This window comes from Dioscorea cayenensis, chromosome 20, assembly GCF_009730915.1.
Source record: "Dioscorea cayenensis subsp. rotundata cultivar TDr96_F1 chromosome 20, TDr96_F1_v2_PseudoChromosome.rev07_lg8_w22 25.fasta, whole genome shotgun sequence".
NCBI lineage: Eukaryota > Viridiplantae > Streptophyta > Magnoliopsida > Dioscoreales > Dioscoreaceae > Dioscorea > Dioscorea cayenensis.
Genome location: NC_052490.1, coordinates 26546616 through 26568740, shown reverse-complemented (window position 1 = coordinate 26568740; position 22125 = coordinate 26546616). Strand labels below are relative to the sequence as shown.

General features: G+C 32.1%; 1 protein-coding gene across 2 annotated transcripts; it reads left to right on the top strand.

The window, feature by feature from the left end:
- The first annotated feature begins 1202 nt into the window (after positions 1-1202).
- Positions 1203-17329, top strand: LOC120251133 (mediator of RNA polymerase II transcription subunit 25). Of its 2 annotated transcripts, XM_039259675.1 has the most exons (16): positions 1203-1496; positions 2609-2639; positions 3878-3941; positions 6318-6448; positions 7884-8093; positions 8191-8256; positions 9718-9925; positions 10781-10848; positions 10929-10952; positions 11052-11729; positions 12130-12183; positions 14153-14181; positions 15144-15212; positions 15330-15414; positions 16673-16759; positions 16844-17329. In XM_039259675.1, exons 1-16 carry the CDS (start codon positions 1399-1401, stop codon positions 17144-17146), a joined length of 2205 nt encoding a protein of 734 aa, XP_039115609.1. In that variant the 5' UTR covers positions 1203-1398; the 3' UTR covers positions 17147-17329. The 2 variants fall into 2 exon arrangements, with proteins under 2 accessions (XP_039115609.1, XP_039115608.1); XM_039259674.1 differs by having other exon boundaries at positions 10929-11729.
- The last annotated feature ends 4796 nt before the right edge of the window (positions 17330-22125 follow it).

The window sequence follows — 22125 nt, the reverse complement described above, 5'->3', positions numbered from 1 at the left end:
ATTGTTCTTATTATTTATATCATTCTTTTGGTACACACACATATATTTATATAGGGTTTAAATTAGAAACTGAATAAACTTTTGGCAAATGAAACGCCAAGAATCAAAAGGAGTTGAGAGGAACATAATGGACATTCATTTTAAATGTTTTATAACAGAAGATGATTAATTGATTTTGTTAAATTAATTTAAAAATAAAAAATAAAAAAAAGACTTCATAAATAAAAACCATTTGAGACAAATCAAAATAATTTAAAGTAACTTAAAACATTAAATTAAAAGGCTTGCACTTAATTTATTTCCAAATTAAATCAAATTAAATTAAGTTGTTTACGTATCTATTTTAGTGGAAGAGAAATTAAAATCCACACATTTCCCCTATTTTAACCGGCACAACTCATGTTTTATTTAAAAAAAAATTATATTTAAAATTTTCATTTACTATTATGTTATCCATATAATCTGATTCTATCATTGAGTTTTTTATGCATTGCATGCAATTAAACAAAAGATTAAAGATAGATTTTAAATCTCTAATTTTTTTTTACATCAATATTTTATTTATTGCAATTATTAATTATAATTTATATTTAATAAAAATTGGTTTTAAAAAATAATCTTAAATTTTGTTGAAGGTCTCAATTTTGTTAAGATCGATTTGACTCATTATGTTGTTAGTAAAAAAAAAAATTACTATTTTAAAGACTTCTTAATTGTGCCTTTTATTATGGAATTTAAGCACACTTGTAATTATTCATGAAAACTTATATATCAATATCTAAGGGAACAAGTTTTTATTACCTTAAAATTATTTAAGATATCGATGTTGATATTATCATTGGATTGGAAAATAATGTTTTAAAACATACATTGGTTATATATATTCATTAGTTTTTATAATTATTTTGTTTTTATTTTTTTTTAATAATTTTATTTTGTTTTAATGATATGAAATATGAATCACTCTATACATGTTTTTTATTATTTTTCCTTATCTCGTTTGGCATAAGGTATAAGAGTCAAATGTTTTACTATTACTAAAGCTGTGATTTTGTATGTAGACGAATAATTTTCATATATGTACAAAAGAAATATATATATATATATATATATATATATATAAAATTACCACTATTGTCAGGGACATTTCTGACAACTAACAGTAATTGAGGATTCTTAACAGCAAAGTAAATGCATAACCTCAGTTTTTCTTGGCTTGTTTCCAGTTTGGGCAGGAACTTCCCTTTCTTTTGAAGAAGGAACCGAGAAAAAAGTCTTTTTTTTTTCAAAATTCAAGAGATCAAGCCTTTTCTTCGCCCCGAATGGATTGATCGGAGGCAGAGTGGCTGAATTGCGCACTGTTTTCCGTCTTTGATCGAAGGGGAAGGAGTTGGAGAGATGGCGGAGAGGCAATTGATCGTCGTTGTTGAAGGTACCGCTGCTCTTGGCCCTTATTGGAAGACCATACTCTCGGATTATCTTGAAAAGATCGTCAGGTTTGTTTTTACACCTTCCTTTTTTGAGGTCTGAATGAACTTTGCGATTTCCTGTTTTGATTTCTTGCCGATTTTGATCTTGTTTTTGATGTCTGGATTGAATGAATAATGTGAGATTTAGTTTGACTTCCTTTTAGTTTGTTTTGATTTTGCTTTAGCCTTGTAAGAATGATAATTACTTTTTCTTTGAGAGATTTTAGAAAGTTGCTATTTTGCATATGTTTTAATTTTTTTCCTTTTCCTGACGAATTTTTGTGCCCTTTTTCTCCGACTATTTTGTATGGATATAACCGAATGGTGTAGGATCAAGCATGTTCATCTTCTTTGGGCTATTTGGATGAAGAAAGCTTCTTCTTCTTCTTCTTCTTCTTCTTCTTCTTCTTCTTCTCTCTCTCTCTCTCTCTCTCTCTCTCTATATATATATATATATATATATATACATATTTGTGCACATGCTTAACTTTTCATTTGCCAAGTTTGGTTTACTTTCCTTCTTTTGCTTTGTACGGACATAATTGACTAATGTGGCATCAAGCATACATTCATCTCCTTTAGGTGATCTGGATTAAGAAAGTTTGTATATATTTCATATGTCAAAACTTTTGATTTGCTAATTTGTTATTTTTCCTTCATTTAATTCTATAAACATAATTTACAGATGTAGCATCAAGCATACCTTCACCTCCTTTGGGCAATTTGCATTAATAAAGCTATTTTTTTCATCTGGCAAGGGTTTTTTATTTTATTTTTTATTTTTTATTTCCCACTGTGATAATTGCTGGGGGGAATGGATTAGCACTAATAGTATCTCTGATCAACAAGCTACTTAAATTATGAAAATCTAGTGTCAAATCCTAAACTATCTGTAGTCACTGAAAATATTACTGTTAGAGATAATTTATAAACAAAACCTGTGAATGTAGCTTTCTATGCCATTATTAGAAAGCCTGTGTTACTTTCCTTTAATTTTTTGCTGTGCTTTCAAATAATGACCTTAGACTTACCAAATCTTGCAATTCTCTATTGCATTCATTCTTTCTGTTGTTTTCAAGATATGCTTTCTTGGTAATAATTTACTCTTATGATTGAACTAACATTTTGGGCTTGTTCAGGTCCTTTTATGGGAGCGAGTTACCTGGCCAGGTCTTCATTCTTTTACTTGAACTCGTTTGATGTTGTGATGAGCCAATTTTATTTTTTATTCACTTGTTAAATTTTTATATGATGATTATATTCTTACATCTATTCGGATTATGCTGATTTGATTTTTTTTTGCATGAAAACTTATCTATGTGAAGTTCCATGTTCAACTTGTTGATTGACATGCTCTTAAGCTTATTTATGTCATGGTTTGTGATTCTTTTCTCTCATCATGGTTGTTTTTGAGGTTAGTTCATGCTACATTAGCGTGTGTACCTTTATTTTCGTAGATAAATCTAGCACATGTTTCAATTGAAAAAGTTTTAATGCAATAAAGTTCCATCAAAAGATTAGCCTGCATGCATGATATCTTTGGCGATCAATGTCAAATATATTATGCTTAAAGTTGACAGTTATGGAAGTCTTATGGTATCCTGATGGAGGAGTCATTGAATAAAGCATAGGAATGCATAAAAATATATCTTCCTTCAGAGCCTCGGACTTTTACTGAAGCATGCATTTATATACTTAGTAAATCAGGTCCATTTTGTTAAAAGCTTTTCATTGATAATCTGGATTTAATCAGAATTTCCATGGGCTTAAAGATTAAGGGCTAAATGTTAGATCTTGAATTTCTTATGATGTTTACTTTTTCCTGATGTTTCTGCTGCATTAACAGAAATCGAGCTGATTAACCTCTAATATGTAAAATGTATTTTCTAAACAATCTCGGTCATCATAAGCCGTACCACTAGAGTAATTTTGTAATTGGCCTCCTTAATGAATCAAGCACATAAGCAAAAGGGTGCAAAATGTGACTTTTCGTTTTGTTATGTCATCACATGGATTTCAGTTTATTATGATTTAGAATGTGGATGCATCAATGATAACCAAATTTAGTATAGATGGTTCACATTGTGATTAAAATTTTCCTTGCACTTAAACAGGATGGACATCTAGTGCTTCTCATATTATTTACAAGTTGCTGTGATAAACATTTGTTATTCTTATCACATATTCATGAATACTGGTTATTGGTTTTAGATTTATTGCATGGTTTCATTGAATATTTTCCAGGATTTGGTGTCTAATAATGTTCATCAAATAACATTGATATACTTTCTCAATGGTCTCAATGGTCTTCAACCTCATTATTGAAATAATGTCTTGTAATTAATTTATTGTTTTTTATGTTTTATTTTTATTTATTTTTCTTTTGCTTGTTATCTCTCACTTTATAGAAGCTTGCTGGATCATATCCTGAGCTGGCTATGGTTGTGTTCAACACTCATGGACCTTACAGTGGTGTGCTCCTTTTCTCTTCACATGCTCAGCATACTTATAGGCTCTTAAAACTAGGTTCTGTTTGATTTTTGCAACTATGCCTTGACTCTTTAAAGGTTTGCTATACATATCTTCATCTATTTGATAGATGTATTTTCAAAGTTTGGAAATTGGCATACTTCTGCTTATCTTTGCTATAATTTTAATTGGTAATGTTATATAGAAAAATCTTTGTGTGAGCAATGTATGTAGTCTGAGAAAGTTTGCTCTTTTACTTTGTTTGGTGTGCTAGTCCTTGTTACTATGCATGGTTAACCTCTTGAATTAAATTTGAATAAATATATGTGGCATTCATGCAATACTTATATTGGTTATATTCTCTAGTTTTCTTTTGCTGGTTGATTAAGAGTTTCTTGTTAAGAAGAATTTTCCTTTCATGAATCACCTTGTAAAAAAGAAAGTGCATGCTTGTGACCTGTCATACCTCACAAGGAATCTGCCATTAAACACCTGATAGAAGAGTTGGGAGATGCATGTTCTCCAAGTCCAAGGTTACTGCAGTTCAAGGAATATTGACGACAGATAATGAGGCTGCTTCTCCACAACTGTACAAAAAGATGAGAGTGATAGTTTACATTTAGATCTGGATCCTGTAGCATGGGAAACAGATAAATTTATCTAGATGTGTGGTTGATCAAGAAACTAATCATGATTTTCATATTAGATAATAAACAAAATAAATCAACTTGTAAATACTGAGACTAATTCAAAACAAATTTGTGGTTTTAAGTGCTTGTCCTTATTTTTTGCATTTCTTCTTGTTTTTCTATTTATCTGATTTTTTGAAGAGATCCTATTTTATGTGATTTAGAACCTGTTTGAGTGCTTAAGATTATTAGCAAAGCAGTAAGAAAGACTTGTAGTCTGACTGAACTCCAAATTCCTCAATTTGGTCCTTGGATCGGTGCTGGGATGCTGGATTGGGGTTTGGTTTTGCAGGAACAAGAGGAAGCTTAAAATACGTTTTGGGTTATAAGATTCTTAAATTTGTTGATGGCCCACATTGATTAGAATTCATCACCATGCATTTCTGAATTATTTATTTAGGTGCCTTACCAGCTTTTGTAACTAAATTATATCTATGTTTATTATGGTCATACCCACTGTATGAAATTTTGGTTTTGTGAGCTGGGGGTGTCCATGGTTTCAGAAATTTGAACAGGCATTGTTTGGACCTGCTGGTGCTGGTAGACTTTTAGAGTGGGTCCTAAAAACCACCCACAAGTGTGGAAATATTGAAAATTAAAAGCCTTTCTTTGAGAGGATCTTCCTGCTGGTATATCCTCAAAACATCCTAATATTGCATGGAACCCTGTCTTTAGGCCTGTAAGATGACAGGATAAACGGTTTTAATGCTTAGTTTCAGTTTTTTTGTATTTGGTTTTAAAATTTCTGCAATATTGAGCTATTTCTGAGGAATTAATCTTTAGAAGTTTTAAAAAATGTACTCTGAAAAAGAATAATATATGTGTGTGTGTGTGTGTGTGTGTATAACAAGATCAAGACAGAGATTAAAATGAAGAGGATTTGCTGGTCTCACAATCATTGGTCAGAGGAAATATCCAGGACTAGAGTTTTCTCTGAGATTGATTTCACACAAGGGGAAATTAAATTCTTTGAAGGTTCTTTTTATTAACTGGCATCTATATTAGGTGTCACTGCACTAAGAAATGAAGGCTTCCCAAAAAGTCGGACGCCCTCATTGTTATTAGAAATAAGCACTATTGGGTTATTATTTACCTGAACAATGTGCGAGGAGTACCATGATCAATGGCTACAATTTATGTAAATAGTGCATGAAAAAGGTTCCTTGAACAATGCCTGGAGTGCTAGATTAACTCAAAACTTGATTAGACAAAATCAGTGACAAACTTACATTTTTTAACTGGCAGGACTTAAAATTATCATTCTGTCGTCTAGATAGTCTTGACAGATTTTGAAGATGATCTGGTGAATCATAAATCTGCATTTGATATCCCTCTTGTCAATGACATACTAGTGTTTGCCTACTTAGTTATCTATTGCATTCCAAATACAGCCTAAGTGTCTCTGGTGTCACAGATAGACATGTCAAGGTGAATGCTGTGAGTTCTATGGTATACAACTTAAACCTCTTTCTTAAAATTTGATTTGTTCATTGAACTTCTTTCGACACAGAAGTTATGTTCTAAAGTTTTAAAGCATTTGTTGGTCTATAGTTTATGCTGCTACTTAACTTACTTTCACATGTACAAAGGTTAGGACTTTTTACCTTCGGCAACGTTGTTGGTGAATATTGAGTCTGAACAGCCTTACTTTCAATTATAATGGATTAAACTGTTGTCTCTTTTAATACAGATTTTCTTGTGCAACGTACTGGATGGACTAAAAACTTGAATGTCTTCTTTGAATGGTTGTCTGCAATACCATTTTCGGGTGGTGGTTTTGGTGAGGCTGCTATTGCTGAGGGTCTTGCTGAAGCTCTAATGGTTTGCTTTGTCCTTTATTACTATTAGCTGGAAATAAACAATGAATTTTCCATTTGAAAATTATGACACATTTTTTACCTCTGAATTTGCTAGTGTCGGCTGTATATTATTAAATTAAGTTTCCTACTGTTACTTTGACCGTATCATATCTGCTGGTAAAAGTTATTTTTTTTATTTATTTTTTAATGTTGGTGTAACAGTAAGATGCTACCTTTCCCACAATGACCAACTGTTAGAAGAAAACACATTTTTCTTAAGATGCTATTTTAAATTTCACTGCTTGTCACATCAGCTCATCTAATATTAGAGTTTTAAATGAATATGCTTGCTTGAAATTAATTAATTCCTTGTCGACAAATTCAAGTATCTTAGAATTTCAGAGCTCAATCACAATTTCAGCATTCCAAGGCAAATCAGCAAGGTTTAAGTTTTGAAATTCTAATTTGGAAATCTTCTGACAGCAGTTCTGGAAAACATAGAATTAAATTTAAACCTACAACAACTAAACAATATCACTATCTAATATGGGGCCAGCTATCCAGATCCTTAAAGTAAATTATTTCATGCTCAGTCACATGATTATTGTTCTCCATCACATCTCTCACATTTTCTGTGGTTGGTACTCTTAGCTTTTTATCATTTTCGTTTGCCTTTTATCTCATGATCCTTTATTTAAGTCATGGATTTTTCTGATTAATCACATGATTCTACTAGTTCAAATTTCACAGGAATCTTTTCTTTCTTAATCTGTCCTATGTTATTACTTATAATTTCTCTTTTCTTCCACATGCATTCTCATCATAGAGTATAAGCAGCTCTAGTTTCTGTGCTTCATAGTTATTGTTTAACACTTCAACATCATAGGGATTGTGCAGTCACATAAATTTGGTTGCACCTCTCCACTTTTTCCCAACTATCATTCATTATTCTGCTGAATGATTGGTTCAATAAATCTAAACCACCACTTCTATGTGTATTTATTCATCAACATTCGCCAAAGCCTCCTGTTCTTATGTTTTCTATGCTTACATGCTATGTCTTCAGTCTTCTTTGACTAACCACAACCAGTGAGATTCTTGTTTCTCATATTACAACTTAGAATTCAACTTTGCTTTTATTTGTCAAATAATACTATGCCATTTGTTAAATTTAGTAGCTTGTCTAGTTACATGTAAGCATTTATTGGCAATCCAGATACAGATAATTGGAAAAGATAATTCTGTTAGTGTATGTGCTTAACAAATGTAATGATTTTTGATGTAGAGATTGCTAGTATTACTTTTAAAGCTAGAATTGGATTCTCTTATTTTATTACTGAACAGGAACATTTCAGTTAATATTTTTTTAATTAAGTTTTCTATTGATTATTCTTATAGCACTTCACATCCTTTGTTTTCATATTTAGCATTATGTTTCCTCACATATACATTTTCAGATGCTTGCTCCATCTACAACAGCAAATCTGAGTCGCCAAACCCCTGATGCACAAAAACATTGCATTCTTGTTGCTGCAAGCAATCCCCATCCTCTTCCAACACCAGTATTTGCAATTCCTGCATCAAGCTTGGAGCATACTGAGACTGTTGAAGTTAAGGGAGAAATATGCCTTGCCGATGCTGATACTGTAGCAAAATCAATTGGCCAGGTCATCTACAAATTCTATTTGTTTTCTAGGTAGTTATGCTGATTATTGACGTCTTAGTAATTTTGTTTTACTGACTTAACCCAAATTTTGCATGCAGTGCGCCATATCATTGTCTGTGATCTCCCCTAAACAACTTCCCAAACTGAGAGCGATATATAATGCTGTATGGTGTATCCATTCATGTTCTCTTGTTCTTCTAACATTGATTTTGATTTGATTTATCAGCACAAGCACATTTACTGTTAATTTTTTGCTATTTGATCTCTTGCAAAGGTCAAATTTCACTTTCTGTAGTTTTCTTAGTTTTGCAAAAAATTTAGGACAGAAATCACTTCACGTACTAATAATTTCGTGTAGGTATAAATTTTGCCTTCAAGTTTTTAGTTTGTGAATTTACCCCATAACATGTAACTTGTTTCACATCTCTGACATATTTATGAAGTCAACACTAACTTGCCAACCATTTGAATTTTGTTTAAATGTAAAGTATGATGAGAATTGAGTCTACAAATTCAAAGTTAATGGCGGCCCATTTTGACAAGATTGACAACCACATCTAACTCTAGGGTTCATTTTGGCACAGTAGTTAAAAGTCTCTCAAACCTCAAGATCTTCTCCACTTCATCGGATTGAAAGTCATCATTTGAATGATAGAAATTTTTGCCATTCTATGAGATTTTATTGTGAGCATATTATAGTACTATTCAAATGCCTGCAAATATCATCAATTGTTTCTTTTCTTTGCTATCTAAGAATCCATAACGAATATCCACTTAAAACAATGCCACATCAAATGCCTAGCTTTGAATACGGCAGGTGGTGCAATGCCTAGCTTATGATACTGTAAAAAACACATATTACGTTTGATCTACTTCATCAGAAAGTGCTATTTCAGTGTGAAGCTCACAATATGTAGGATGCTGATATATTACTTTCTGTCAACCGTGTAATGATCATTGCAAATTTAAAGCTGTTTTCGAAATCTACTGAAGTGTATTGCATAGCTTAAAATCATAAAAATAATATTTCTGCAAAAGTGTTTATGATAATGAAATAAATGGTACAAGTTTTTAACATTCGTGTAGTTATTAGTTTAATTAGATGTGTAGATCTTGATTTAAAATTATTTTGCCAATATTGTCAAAAATGGCTGCTATAATTAAATTTATATTTTTTTCATTATTTTCAATTTTTAGTGGATTGACCCTCATTTTCCTTTATCTTTTTAATCTTAATTTAATACCTTTCCCATTTCCTTGAAACTAATTGACATGGAATCTTTGTTATGCCAGCGAGTTACTTATGCCACTGTTAATGAGGTGGGCTCAATGTCAGTGTTGACTGGATCTATTAGTGACTAAATGAGTTTGTTAAATGTTTGGCCCAAGTGAAACATTTGGGGTTGGAGTTGTAAATCTTAAACTTGGTGTTGGTGGTATTAAGTTGACTTCAATACAAACTTAAATGGTGTAAAGTCATTTGGTGATTCTTTATAATAAACTACTTAATCAATACTTAAGAAAAATGATTGTTCTAGGAATCGTACCTAGTTTAATATGCTATTTTGCATTTTGTTGTTTGCTATCAGTGTGGTCTGTACTTATAATGCATTCAATTGTTTTAGGGAAAGCGCAATCCTCGGGCTTCAGATTCAACAGTGGATAATGCTAAAAACACACATTATCTTGTGTTGCTGTCAGAGAATTTTATGGAGGCTCGTGCTGCTTCAACTCGGCCTTCAATTGGAAATGTGCCATCAAACCAAAATGTAAAGGTTGACACAGCTTCTTCCGCCCCTATTCCAGGGCCTTCTGCAACACCGGTGCCTCCAGGTTTCCTGATTTCATTACTCTTAATGTATTCTTTCATGCATGATGATTGTTATTGTCAGCTAAGGCAACTTAAAGTATTGCTTTATATGAGCGAGAGTTGACAAGAGTAGTCTTTCTTAATTCATGTTGACATCAAATCTGCAGAGTAGGAAACTTCTGTAACCCTTCCTTCTGTAAATAAATGCAAATGTATTTTTGAATTTAGAAGAACTCTGTGATTCATTAAGGCAATTCCATAAATTTAAAGCAACTACCACAGATATGTAGAAAGTTCGCCTGTAAGCATGTAAAGCAAAACTTCACAAATTTCAACAATGCCAACTCATGAGAAATAAAATTAATTTCCGTGATCATTATGATGATTTTATTTAGATCAACTAAGTTTGTGAATGTGAATTTATTTTGAATTGGAAAACAATAAAATTGAAATCATGCCATAAAGAATTCAGAATATATTACACTCCTCCGGTGAAGTTGAACTTGTTCTAAAGTCATGTGTTTCTTTGTAATGCTTTCTTTTGTAAATGCTATTAGACTTTTATGAATATATCCTCCATTCTGGAGAAATTTGGCTGAAAGTTTTGGATTCCTGGTTAATTTATTCAATCTATTGGTGTATTTTAGTAATTATTCAGGTGATCCATTTTAATCTGACATATTTCTCGCCTGCATGTGATTGATAACCTGAAAGTTTTTTAGATATGTTAGCTGTTATAAAATATCATAACCATGCTGCAACCAAGCTATCAAATGTAGGTCTGTAGTTTATTTTACTTCTTCAGTTATCTATGCCGGGTCATTGTGCTTTGATCTTTTGGTTATTTATTCTCTGAAAAACTTTGCTTGTTTCCTCAGCTAGTGGAACAATTATCAGTCGCCAACCAGTTCCTGTTGGAAATATCCCCACTGCAAATGTAAAAGTGGTAAGGCATGCTATTTGTTATTGAATAAACATGACATGACTTTATTTTCATGTCCTTATTTTGTATTAACTTTTATTCAGGAACCAACTACTGTGTCTGCTATGGTATCTGCTCCTGGCTTTTCACATTTACCATCTATTCCTAATGTTGCATCTCAAGGAGTTCCAAGTATACAAACTTCTTCTCCTTCTCCCACTTCACAGGAGACTATTGCAATAAGTGAGAGCATGCAAGAATTTAAACCTTTGGTTAGTTCTCTCCCACAGACACGACCTGTGGGTCCTGCACCAGCAAATGTCAGCATTTTGAACAATATTTCTCAACGTCGTCAATTGATGAATACTGCTTCTATAGCTGGTGCAAGTTCTCTTGGACTCCAAAATATTGGAGCACCTATGGCTATGCATATGTCAAACATGATATCTAGTGGAATGCCATCGTCTGGAATTGCAGGCCTTACATCAGTAGCTGGATCAGGTGCTCTAATGGCGAGTGGACAAGTTACACAAAATACTACTCTCAGTTCATTTCCATCCACAACTTCTGGTGTATCAGGAAATGCAAATATAGGACTTTCGCCAGCACTGGCTAATCTCCAGGGCAATACTGGCATTGATCAATCAGTAGCGAGTGTGGGCCAAGGAGGTTTGACTTCTGGTGCACAAATTGGGCAAAGTGGAATTGGCATGAACCAGAACATAATGGGTAATCTTGGTGCTAACACTATTTCCTCAGGACCTGGTACCATGATTCCTACTCCAGGAATGTCGCAACAAGCATCTGTGCATTCTCTTGGTATGACAAATAATGCTCCTATCAATATGCCATTGGCTGCTTCTGGTGTTCAGCAAGGGCAGTCCAAGTACATCAAGATTTGGGAGGTAATACTACTCTCTTAAACTGTCAGCAAAAAATACTTTTTATCCTAATTTTCCTTTAACTTATGGACATTGCTATTATATTGTGTGAGATCTGTAAATTGCTCGGAATTGATTTACATCCATGTCAAATCATTGAAAAATCATGCAGAAAGAGTTTGCATTTGGTTTTTCATTGCTTAAAGGATTATGTGGAGTTCTTGTTTTGGTTTGTTTTGTAAATTTTCATAATTTTGAATGGTCTTGACTCCTCTTACTTGCCTTAGAACCTGAAGTGAATTGCTTTTTAGCTCATAATTCATTCTTGGCTACACTTGTGAACTGTTAAATCAATTATTGCTTATATCTGAAATTTCCCCCTGCTACCACTCACCTTATAATGGGATGACATTTCCTTGTTTAGGGGAATTTGTCTGGACAGCGGCAAGGACAGCCTGTGTTCATTTGCAAACTTGAAGTAAGTATTTAGTTATCAAAAAAATTTCAATTTCAAGTGTAAGCATGGACATCTTCAATTTTACTATATCCTTTAAACTCTAGCTATTGATGTTTATAGATCTAACTTATTAATTTGCTATGGTCGTTTTATCCAATTCTTATGATCTTTTCAATGAACTTCAGGCTTTGTATGCACTGAAGGAGAATATTGAGGTTAATTATTTACCGACAAGACAAGTGCTAACCTATGTTCAGTAAAATCATGAAGGAGAAATGATCCTATGATGCTTACTGAAATCACAAGATTTCTGTCAAGTTTCATAGAATTCTATTTGTGGAAAAAATGGTTGCTCCAAATGATAGTGGCATCTAATTAGTAACTCCTGCCTCCTAATAATGTCAAACATATCCTGTCTCCTTTGTGGAGTAAGCAGATGTCTCATTCCTATGATCTCTGATCATATGATTATATGAATAGGCTGGAATACAAATTAATTGGATAATAACTCATGCTACATTTCATTGTTTCGGTTGGCTGACGTGCGGACAGTTGATTGCAGGGCAACTTGAGGACAAATAGGTTAGACAATAAAGCTTAAGTTAAACTTGAACTTCCCTATTACAGGACACTGAAGATTAGACGTCATTTGCCAGAGAAGATATAAGTAGAGGTAAAGCATGTGTGAAACATCCATATGATCATAATTCCTTGGATCATTGGTCCATGATGGAGGTTGGGGTGCATGGTCTGTGGAAGAATCTATTTGTGCTTAACTGTCCTTTGTTGCAGTTTCTTTATAGTGAAGAAAGAGTTTAATAAAATTTTATAAAGTAATAAAATTACGCCACTGATGTGCAGGTGATTGGAGTCCTTAAATTATATGTATTGGCATAGTTGAAGTTTCATTGTGGTTTCTTCTTCTTTTTCTTCTGAGTTCTGTAGTGTGAAAATCTCTATTGCAGAGGTTTGGGATGCTTTTGAGTATTTGATGTTGAGCATGGTTATTTTCTGAAAGGTCCAACGGATTTCATTTTCCTCTTTTTATCTTCTCTCTTCCCCTTTTGTCATAGAAAAAGGCCTGCTTTGTGCGCTTGACATGTTTGTGATGAATATTCCTTTCGATAGCAGTAAAATTAGTACTTATTGGCTAACTTGAAAGATCTAGAAGATTGGTTGGACTGCAGTTATATTTTTCTCTAGCTCAGCTAGAAATTCTAATTCTTTGGGGGTAACCGAAATCCAATGCTATTATTTGTTGGCTTTGGTTGCATTCTATTTCCTTGGAGAAACCAAATACCTGATAGATGGTAAACATTGTTTTCCCCTCTTGTTTTATGCATTAACTAGGTGCATAATGTTGATCAAGAATAAATCAATGCTGTAAAGCTATCAAAATTGAACTGCTTCAGTATTTAAGTCGGACTGGAAAGCTATTTCTGCAAAATGTGGATGTGGGTTGGAGTACTGTATTAAATCATATTACTGATTTCCTCTATTTGTAATTTAAAGACTACTTTTGGGTTTGTAGATCCATCAATGAATTTCCAGTTCTCTGCATGTAACATACAGACAACCCTATATAATTAGTTTATTTTACTACCCAGCACCAGTGACAACCCAGATACAAGAAATAATTATAAATTGACATGAATTCTGTTGATCCATTAAAGATAAGATTTCCGTGTTGGGATTGTCTCAATGTTACACTGCTTAAATACATCATAACAATGATATGGAGCATTCTCTTCAGAAAATCGTTATTCTAATAATTAGTTTGAATGTAGAAGCATCAGTTGATGGCATATAATTTATGGTAAACATAATTTATTCTAACAATTTTAGAGCTTGTGGTAATTATCATACCATAAAGCTTAAAATAGATATTACGCCTTATCTTTTAAACGTCCAAAACCTTCGTCTATTTGGGAAGTTCATTTTATTTGGTTACTGCATTAATGACTGACAGCTTTTTGTTTTTACATGGCAGGGTTACAGGAGTGCATCAGCATCGGAAACGTGAGTTGTTATTTGGTGTAATAGATTGATTGAAATTCAGATCAACTCTGTGTTTTTATTTATAAAACTTTTTTTATGTTTGAGACTTAATTATATGGTGAAATGGTCAGGTATGAACTGATATGGAGATTATATTGTTTTAGCTTTTCCTAATTAGTGATTGCCCAGAATACCTTTTTCAGGAAAGAGTAATTACTTTAAATTTGAACAATATCTTGGTTATTACCAATCCACAATGTTTAATATGATTACAATATAAAGATAAATGCATTATCATTTAAATAATGGTTGAATATTGCATGATAACTTCATGTGTCACTGAGCCATGCGTGTTATACATCATTGTGAATTCTATCTAATATGAAATGATGATTTCACAGATTTTCATTCAAACGTTTGAACAAATTTAGAGGAAATGATGAATTTCATTCCCCGATGTAAATATATCACATATGCTCTTTTTAACTTTCTTTAGCTCATGCCTTTTCAACATGAAATAAGTAAAATTATAACTACACTATAATCTGAAACTTGGTTCTCGCTTTATCAATGTGCCTGGGATAATTATTTTGTATGAAGACATGTTGCAAATGAGGTTGAATTGAATAAATAATTGGAAATTAATTGCTTGACCATTATGCTTCATCAACTCTAATTTGTGAAATCAGTTGTGCAACACAAGCAATAGTAAAATTGGTTAAATGGGGCAATCAATTTTGTCTAGTCCAAAATTCTGCAAGCTCACCGATAATGGAAAATTTTTGGCATGCTCACCATTAATCAGTACTTTTAACAAGTAAACCATATGTTTCACCACACTTTTTGTAAGGTTTCATTGATGATGAACATTTTTGAGACATTTTGTTTTAAAAAATTATGCATTCAATTTGGGCTTCTTTGTAAGTTATTTTTTATTTTTATTTTATTAATTTAATGTATTTATTTGTGTTGTTTTTGTTCAGACTTGCTGCAGATTGGCCAAATGCTATGCAAATTGTTCGCCTTATATCCCAGGATCACATGAATAACAAGTCAGCCACGCTTAACTTATCTGTTTTGTTTCTTTTCATATTTGGATTGTTCTATTTTTAAAGCGTAGCTGTCAAATATAACAGTAGCTTTTTTACTTGTTTCTTAAATTAATGCAGGCAATATGTTGGAAAGGCAGATTTCCTTGTTTTCCGGACTCTTAATCAGCATGGGTTCCTTGTGCAATTGCAAGAAAAGAAACTTGTGAGTTGTCAATCTTTACATATATTTTTCCCTCTACTTGACTATCTATAAAGGGTGGCTATTTCATCAGCTTTCCTAGTCAGTATTGTTAACGAATAACCGCTAGTATCTGGATTTACATGCATATTGCTTGATATCCGCCATCTATTTTTATAGAGGAAACATCAAATTGGATTCTATGATGTGATCTTGTTTTTAAGTTTAACCACCGCTTAATCAAGTCATTGATACACAAACTGTGCAAATCATCGAATTCAATATCTCAATTATAATTTTTAGCTTAAACATAATACCAAATAATTAGACTTAAGAGAATATGGTGCTGTGGCTTCCATCTTACAATGATTTATGTTTGTATATGTTTAGGTGCTGATATAGAGACATGGTAATCATATTTTAAATAGTTTCTGAACACAAGAAATGCCCTCTGTTTATGATATGATTGAAGATGTTTCACATTTTGGACTATAATTCATATTCAATGGATGCCATATATTGCAGATTTTTCTAGTTCAAAGTTTTTAATGTTATTGTTCATGAGAAATGTAGCCTCAACTAATTTTATATTCTTAAAACTATAATTTCATTAGATATTCAACAAAAATGTCCATTGTACAAAAGGGTGGTTGAACTGTTTCTAGGGGCTTATATTGATTTACCAGTGTAAATGATTTCATAAAATTTCACTGTTGTTCTAGGAAGGAAAATTGCAATAAGATTCAGGATTGATGTAAATGGTCTCAGGTCACAATACACTGGTTGGTCTTACAGAGATGAAGCAGATGTTAATCATACAATCCCATTGAATGAGTTGTTTATCACATTTTCCTGCTTGTTGGGGATTGTCCATTTTTGCTGTCAATACTCTAAATTTGCATTCCTGCTCTTGAGTTTTCATAAATATTTTGCATGCTAATATTTCTATAACAAGTACATTTAATTTTGCCGTGACATTTTATCTGAATGATGAATTATGTTCCCAGTAGGCAAATACTTGAACAACATTCTTATTTTCCTTCCTTTTGATCATGGGTTTGGTCTTATAGTAAAAACAAATCGAAACACCCATGAACTTCTGAAGTGGCTGTAACGTTGTCCACAATCGTTAACCATTACAAAACGAAGTTTATATATTTTTCAGATTTTTAGCCACATGGCATGGACATTATAACTTGTCTTGCTGATTTATTTTTATGAGCTTTTTCTGACAAACAATGGTGCAGGATTGCTTTTTCACACATCTATATTATTGATCCAGTGTGCAGTTATCCAGCTACCTTCTCAAACGTTACTGCTGTCAGTTTCAGAGAAGGCGAGCCGTTTGATTGGCATGTTGTTTCCTGGGGTATGTTCTGACCGATGCAAACTACAATTCCCGATTATCAATATATTTCTTTTTCATTAGTCATTGTGCTTTTCATTACCCCAGGATATGGTCGTCTTCAAGCCTCAAGTTCCCAATCAACAGCAAATGCAACAGCAGCAGTCCCAACAGCAGCAAATCCAGCAGCAGCAACAGCAGATGCAACAGGCACAACAACAGCATCTCCAGCACCAGCAGCTCCAACAGCAGACACAGCCACATCAACAGCAACAGCAACAGCCAATGGTCGGTTCTGGGATGAATCAGACATTCGTTCCAGGGCCGGGAAGACCTCAAATGATGTCTCAACCGAAGGTACAACCATCTCAAGGACCAGGTAACATGTCCAGTGGGGGATTTCTGCCCTGATGCTCTGTTTGTCACACAGAAATCCAAATGATAGTCTTCGAAAGGACTTGATTTTGCAGTTCCATTAATTTTATTAATGGTTAGTGTTACATTAGATAATGTATGTGTGAAACAACAAACTAATGGTGATGTTAGACGACCTCTTTTAACTTTTTTGGACAATGAAAATCCAGGTTTGTTCCACATCTTTAAAATCATTTTATTTCCAGCTTGAGTCTAACTTTCCGGCTGAGGTATCAAGCAGGCCCTGGCAACAGCCTTTCCAAATAAATTGGAACCTGCCATGGTGATAAAAATTCTGTTACAGGACTGCTGAAATGAGAAGAAGATTGTTCCTGCATTTATACAAATAGCAACATAATTAAAATGGTAAATAAACTGTAAGTATGACAGTAATCACCTGATCATATATGCTGAAATTGCTGTACTGCAATTATGTTAACATTGTGACTGGTTTTATGTCTGTAGACTGTATAGCACTTTAAAAAACTGTCTAATTAGAGCATCAAAGGGATGAGCATTGTTTCAAATTGCAATGTGGAATTGTTAATAACCTGAATAAACATATATTTTTATGCAATAAAATCGCTTTATGGACTTATTAACTTTGAATGCATCAGCTTTATATTTGGAAGTATATATATATATATATATATATATTTTTTTTTTACAAGGTTATATACCAAGTTGTTTTCAAAGAAATGTTTGATTATGTGATTGGGATGCCATTTCTGCAAGATAGTTTTGTTGCAGGAATGGTTATGAATGTTTAATTATTTCTATGGATCAGCAATGTGGATAATTATAGTGATTGGAAAATTCAATGATGTATGACTATTTTGTATGTTACCAATTTGTTGTTATAAATGTTTTTAATATTTTGTCATTATTGCAGAGGATGTACAAGTTATATTTGATTTGGTTGTTTCTGTTTTATAAAGTGTGGGAAGTGATATTTCTTTAATTTTATAGGACCTTAATTTATCAGTTAATTGGTTAACCACTTGCTAAATATCCCCATTTGAACCTGATTCTTACCTTTCTTTTAAGAAAATTAATTTTAATTTTTTTTAAAAAAAATTCGACTTATTCATAGAATACAAGACAAGTTTCCTATTATTAAAGATTAAACCATTGAAAATTTATTTTAGAAAAAAACCAATATCATGCTATTTGAAAACTTAAATAAAATCTATAATCTAATAAAAAGACACATGGTACTACAAAATTGATATAAAATCAGTGATATTATTATTATTATTATTATTATTATTATTATTTTGATATAGTGGATAAGGCACAAATTTTTGTGTTGGAAAGGAGTGAAAACTTTAGGGCTTTCTACATAGGTGGAAAATGAACTACCCCATAGTTTGAATATCTATTTTTTTGAAGGCAAAATAATTATCAATGATTATAGTTGATAACTCTTGTGAAGAATAACTATAATTCATAAATTTAAAAAAAAAGCAAAGGATGAATGGAAGATTAATGAAATGAATTATATACCCCCTTACATAGGATTTTATTAAATACTCATTAAATAAGATTACAAAATGAAGGCATAAATATTAAATACTATGGTATCAAACATACCATGCCAATCAGGTATGGGCCTTGAGCCAGTCATGGACTGTGGGTGCCCAGGTTGATATGGCTCGCCTACTTGTGGTGTTTGGCCCAATATAAGGCAGTGCATGAGCCCATATGAGCTTTTTGTGGACAGACCAGTTTATTTTTAAACTATTAAATAAAATATCTAAAAATACAAAATAAATAAATAAAAATATTCTAAAAAATAAATAAGTAAAATATACATGTACCTAAAAACAATGGTTTTTTTTTAAATATTACATTTTTTAAAATTATATACCAAAATACTCATTTTTTAAATTAATTACAAAAATACGCAAAAAGTACCATGCATGTAGACATGTCCAAGGGCCAGGCTACTCACCCAAGCCCGAAGGCCCACCCGAAAAATGGGAGAGCTTGGACAAATATATAAAGCCTGATGTCCGGTCCTTGGACAAAAAAAGAAGCCCATTTTAAAAATGGACAAGGTTTGGTTTTCATTGTTATAAGTCCGACCCGGCCTGGCCCGAATTATAAAACATATTTATTAATTAGTTTTGTATATACTTATATATATATATATATATATATATATATATATATATATATATATATATATAATGGTTTGAATTTCCATTGATTATTTATTAATTAGTTTTGTATATACTTATATAATATATATTTATTGTCGATTGTCATTGATTATAATGGTTTGAATTTTAGTTATTGTAATTGTATAAATATTTGCATTTAGTATTTTAATTTTTAAGTATTTTGTAGAATAATATTTGGTCATATTCACATATTAATATTATTGTTAAGTTTTTTTTATAACTTATATATTATTTGATGAAAAACCTATTTGGGCGGGCCTTGGGTAGAGGTCATTAAATTTGGCTGGGTTCTGGCAAGGGTTAAGGCCCAGATTTTCGGGCCAGGCCGGGCTTGGACAAACTTGAATTTTAATAATTATAGATAAAGCCCGGGCCGAACCCGGCCCGGCCTATGGACAGGTCTACATGCATGGGACGTTTTTGCATATGGGTTCATCCAAAATTTTTCTTTTTAATTTTATAATACCTTTTTTTATGATATTTTACATTTACAACCTTATAAATTTTTAAATTAAAATTTTTTCACAACTCTATTTAAATTTTACAATTTTTTTATATAACATTTTACGTTTTAATCCTTATAATTTTTAAAAATTAAAATGTTATGACCAGGTGTGTTAAGACAATTCTGACGTCTATAACCTTTATTCCGACATAAACCACAATGCTTCCGCTGACTGACTTCTCTTATATCTATTTCATTACGAATTCTTATAGATTTGAGATACCTTTTCAAAGGTCTTTGCATTGTAATGTCAGGACGTAGACATTGACCACTGTATGGGGTCCAATACCCAGCATTGGCACTACTTTAAACTCTTTACGGTATACATTTAAAATAGTTTTAAGCCTATAAACATTATCTACGTATTCCTGTCAATGTAGATGGATAGAAGCACATGTCGCAATAACATGGCGGCAAGAAAAATGAAGTGTTTGAAACTCACCACAATCGCACCATTAGGCCCTTAGATCAATGTGGCCTCAACTGCTTTTATTTAAATTAAAAAAATTTATAAGGACTTAAATGTAAAATACTATATTAAAAACCATTGTAAAATTTAAATAGGGTTGTGAGAAAAAATTTTAATTTAAAAAAATTATAAGGACCAAAATGTAAAATATTACATAAAAAATCATTGTAAAATTTAAATAAAGTTGTGAAAAAAAATTAATTTAAAAAATTTATAAGGTTGTAAATGTAAAATATCATATAAAAAAGTATTATAAAATTAAAAAGAAAAATTTGAAAGAATTCATGTGCAAAAATGTACCATGCAAGTATCATGCATGATATTTCTTTTGCATTTTTGTAATTAATTTATAAAATGAGTATTTTGGTATATAATTTTTAAAAAAATACAATATTAAAAAAAAGGCAAAAAATACCACTTTTTATAAATAGTATAAATCCCAGTAAATCTCAAAATTCTTAAAACATGAGTAATGCTAAACCTACTAGCCAGTTTCCCTAACTTTGATTCTCAAATGATGTGGATCTCAATTACCATCCACATCATCCACTCTCTTCCTCTCCTAATCAGCTTTTAAAAAAAAAATAAAAAAAAAACAAAAACCTAATCTTGCATAGGTTGAGGAAGAAGAAGAAAAGAATGTGAAAATCTAATCCCTTACACAAAGAAAAGAGAAGAGAAGGCTAGCGTTGCAATCAAACTCCTCTTGGAGAAAGAGAGAGAAGGGTCTCGACAGACGATTTGAGTAACACTTGACGAGATTTGGCTTATTTGTGGTTGTTAATTTCCTCTTGGTTTAGGGATTTGTTTGAATTATTGATGTTGTTTTTGTTTCATTGGCTTAAAGGGAACAATTTGGTGGTTTTTTTTGTTCAATATTTTAGCTTAGATTTCTTGTCTTTTCCTAAATATGTAATTTTGGATGGCTTTTTAGGGTTATATTGTTAGATTAGTTTATGAACCAATATAATCTAAAAGACAATGAACATCCTTGCTGTGTGCACGTGATATATTGAGTAATTTATGGGATGGATACTTTCTCTTATTAACCATGATGTGGGCCTTAGATCCACTCTTCAACTTATCCAAGTTATCCCATTGGGCTTAGATGTACTCAAAATGTGTCATATTAATATATGTTTATGATGTGAAAAGTTGGAGAGAAAGGATTCAGTGAACTATACTGCCTATATCTTAATTTATCACAGGAGACCTCCAATGACAAACATTAGAATTCTACCATCTAGGGACCGAACCCAAAGACTTATTGATTTTTTTTGGGGGAACCCGAAGGCAAAATGTTAAAAATTCGATCAACATAAATTGTATTCAATACAAAATACTTGATCATTGATTGTATGATCCAATAATTAAAAAAAATAAATACTAAAATATACATACCCAATGAAAAGTAGAGAGGATGCAGTGAACAAACAGCCAAGCAGGTTGATAGTGATAACTTAATGCTGTTAAGTGTTATGGTGGAAACCTGGAAATAGATTTTGATTAAAGGGTAAAACTGACATTTCAAATGTTTGAATGTTGGTTAGGTTTGAGAGGAATAGAATGAACGGCAGAGATTAATTTCATCAAGATGATTGGTTTAAGTTCGAGGCAACCTCAAGAGTCAAGATTGGTTTTACAATGAACGGTCAGGATGCGATCATCAAATGCATATTGACTCATGCTCTCAGTGCACTAGTTTCATTTCAGCTACTGAAGTTTCTGTAAATTATAAAAGCATAGTTTCTGTTAACTTGGCTGGTTTTTTTTCTTCTGTTTTTCTTTGAACATCTCATCTTCCATGAATTATCCT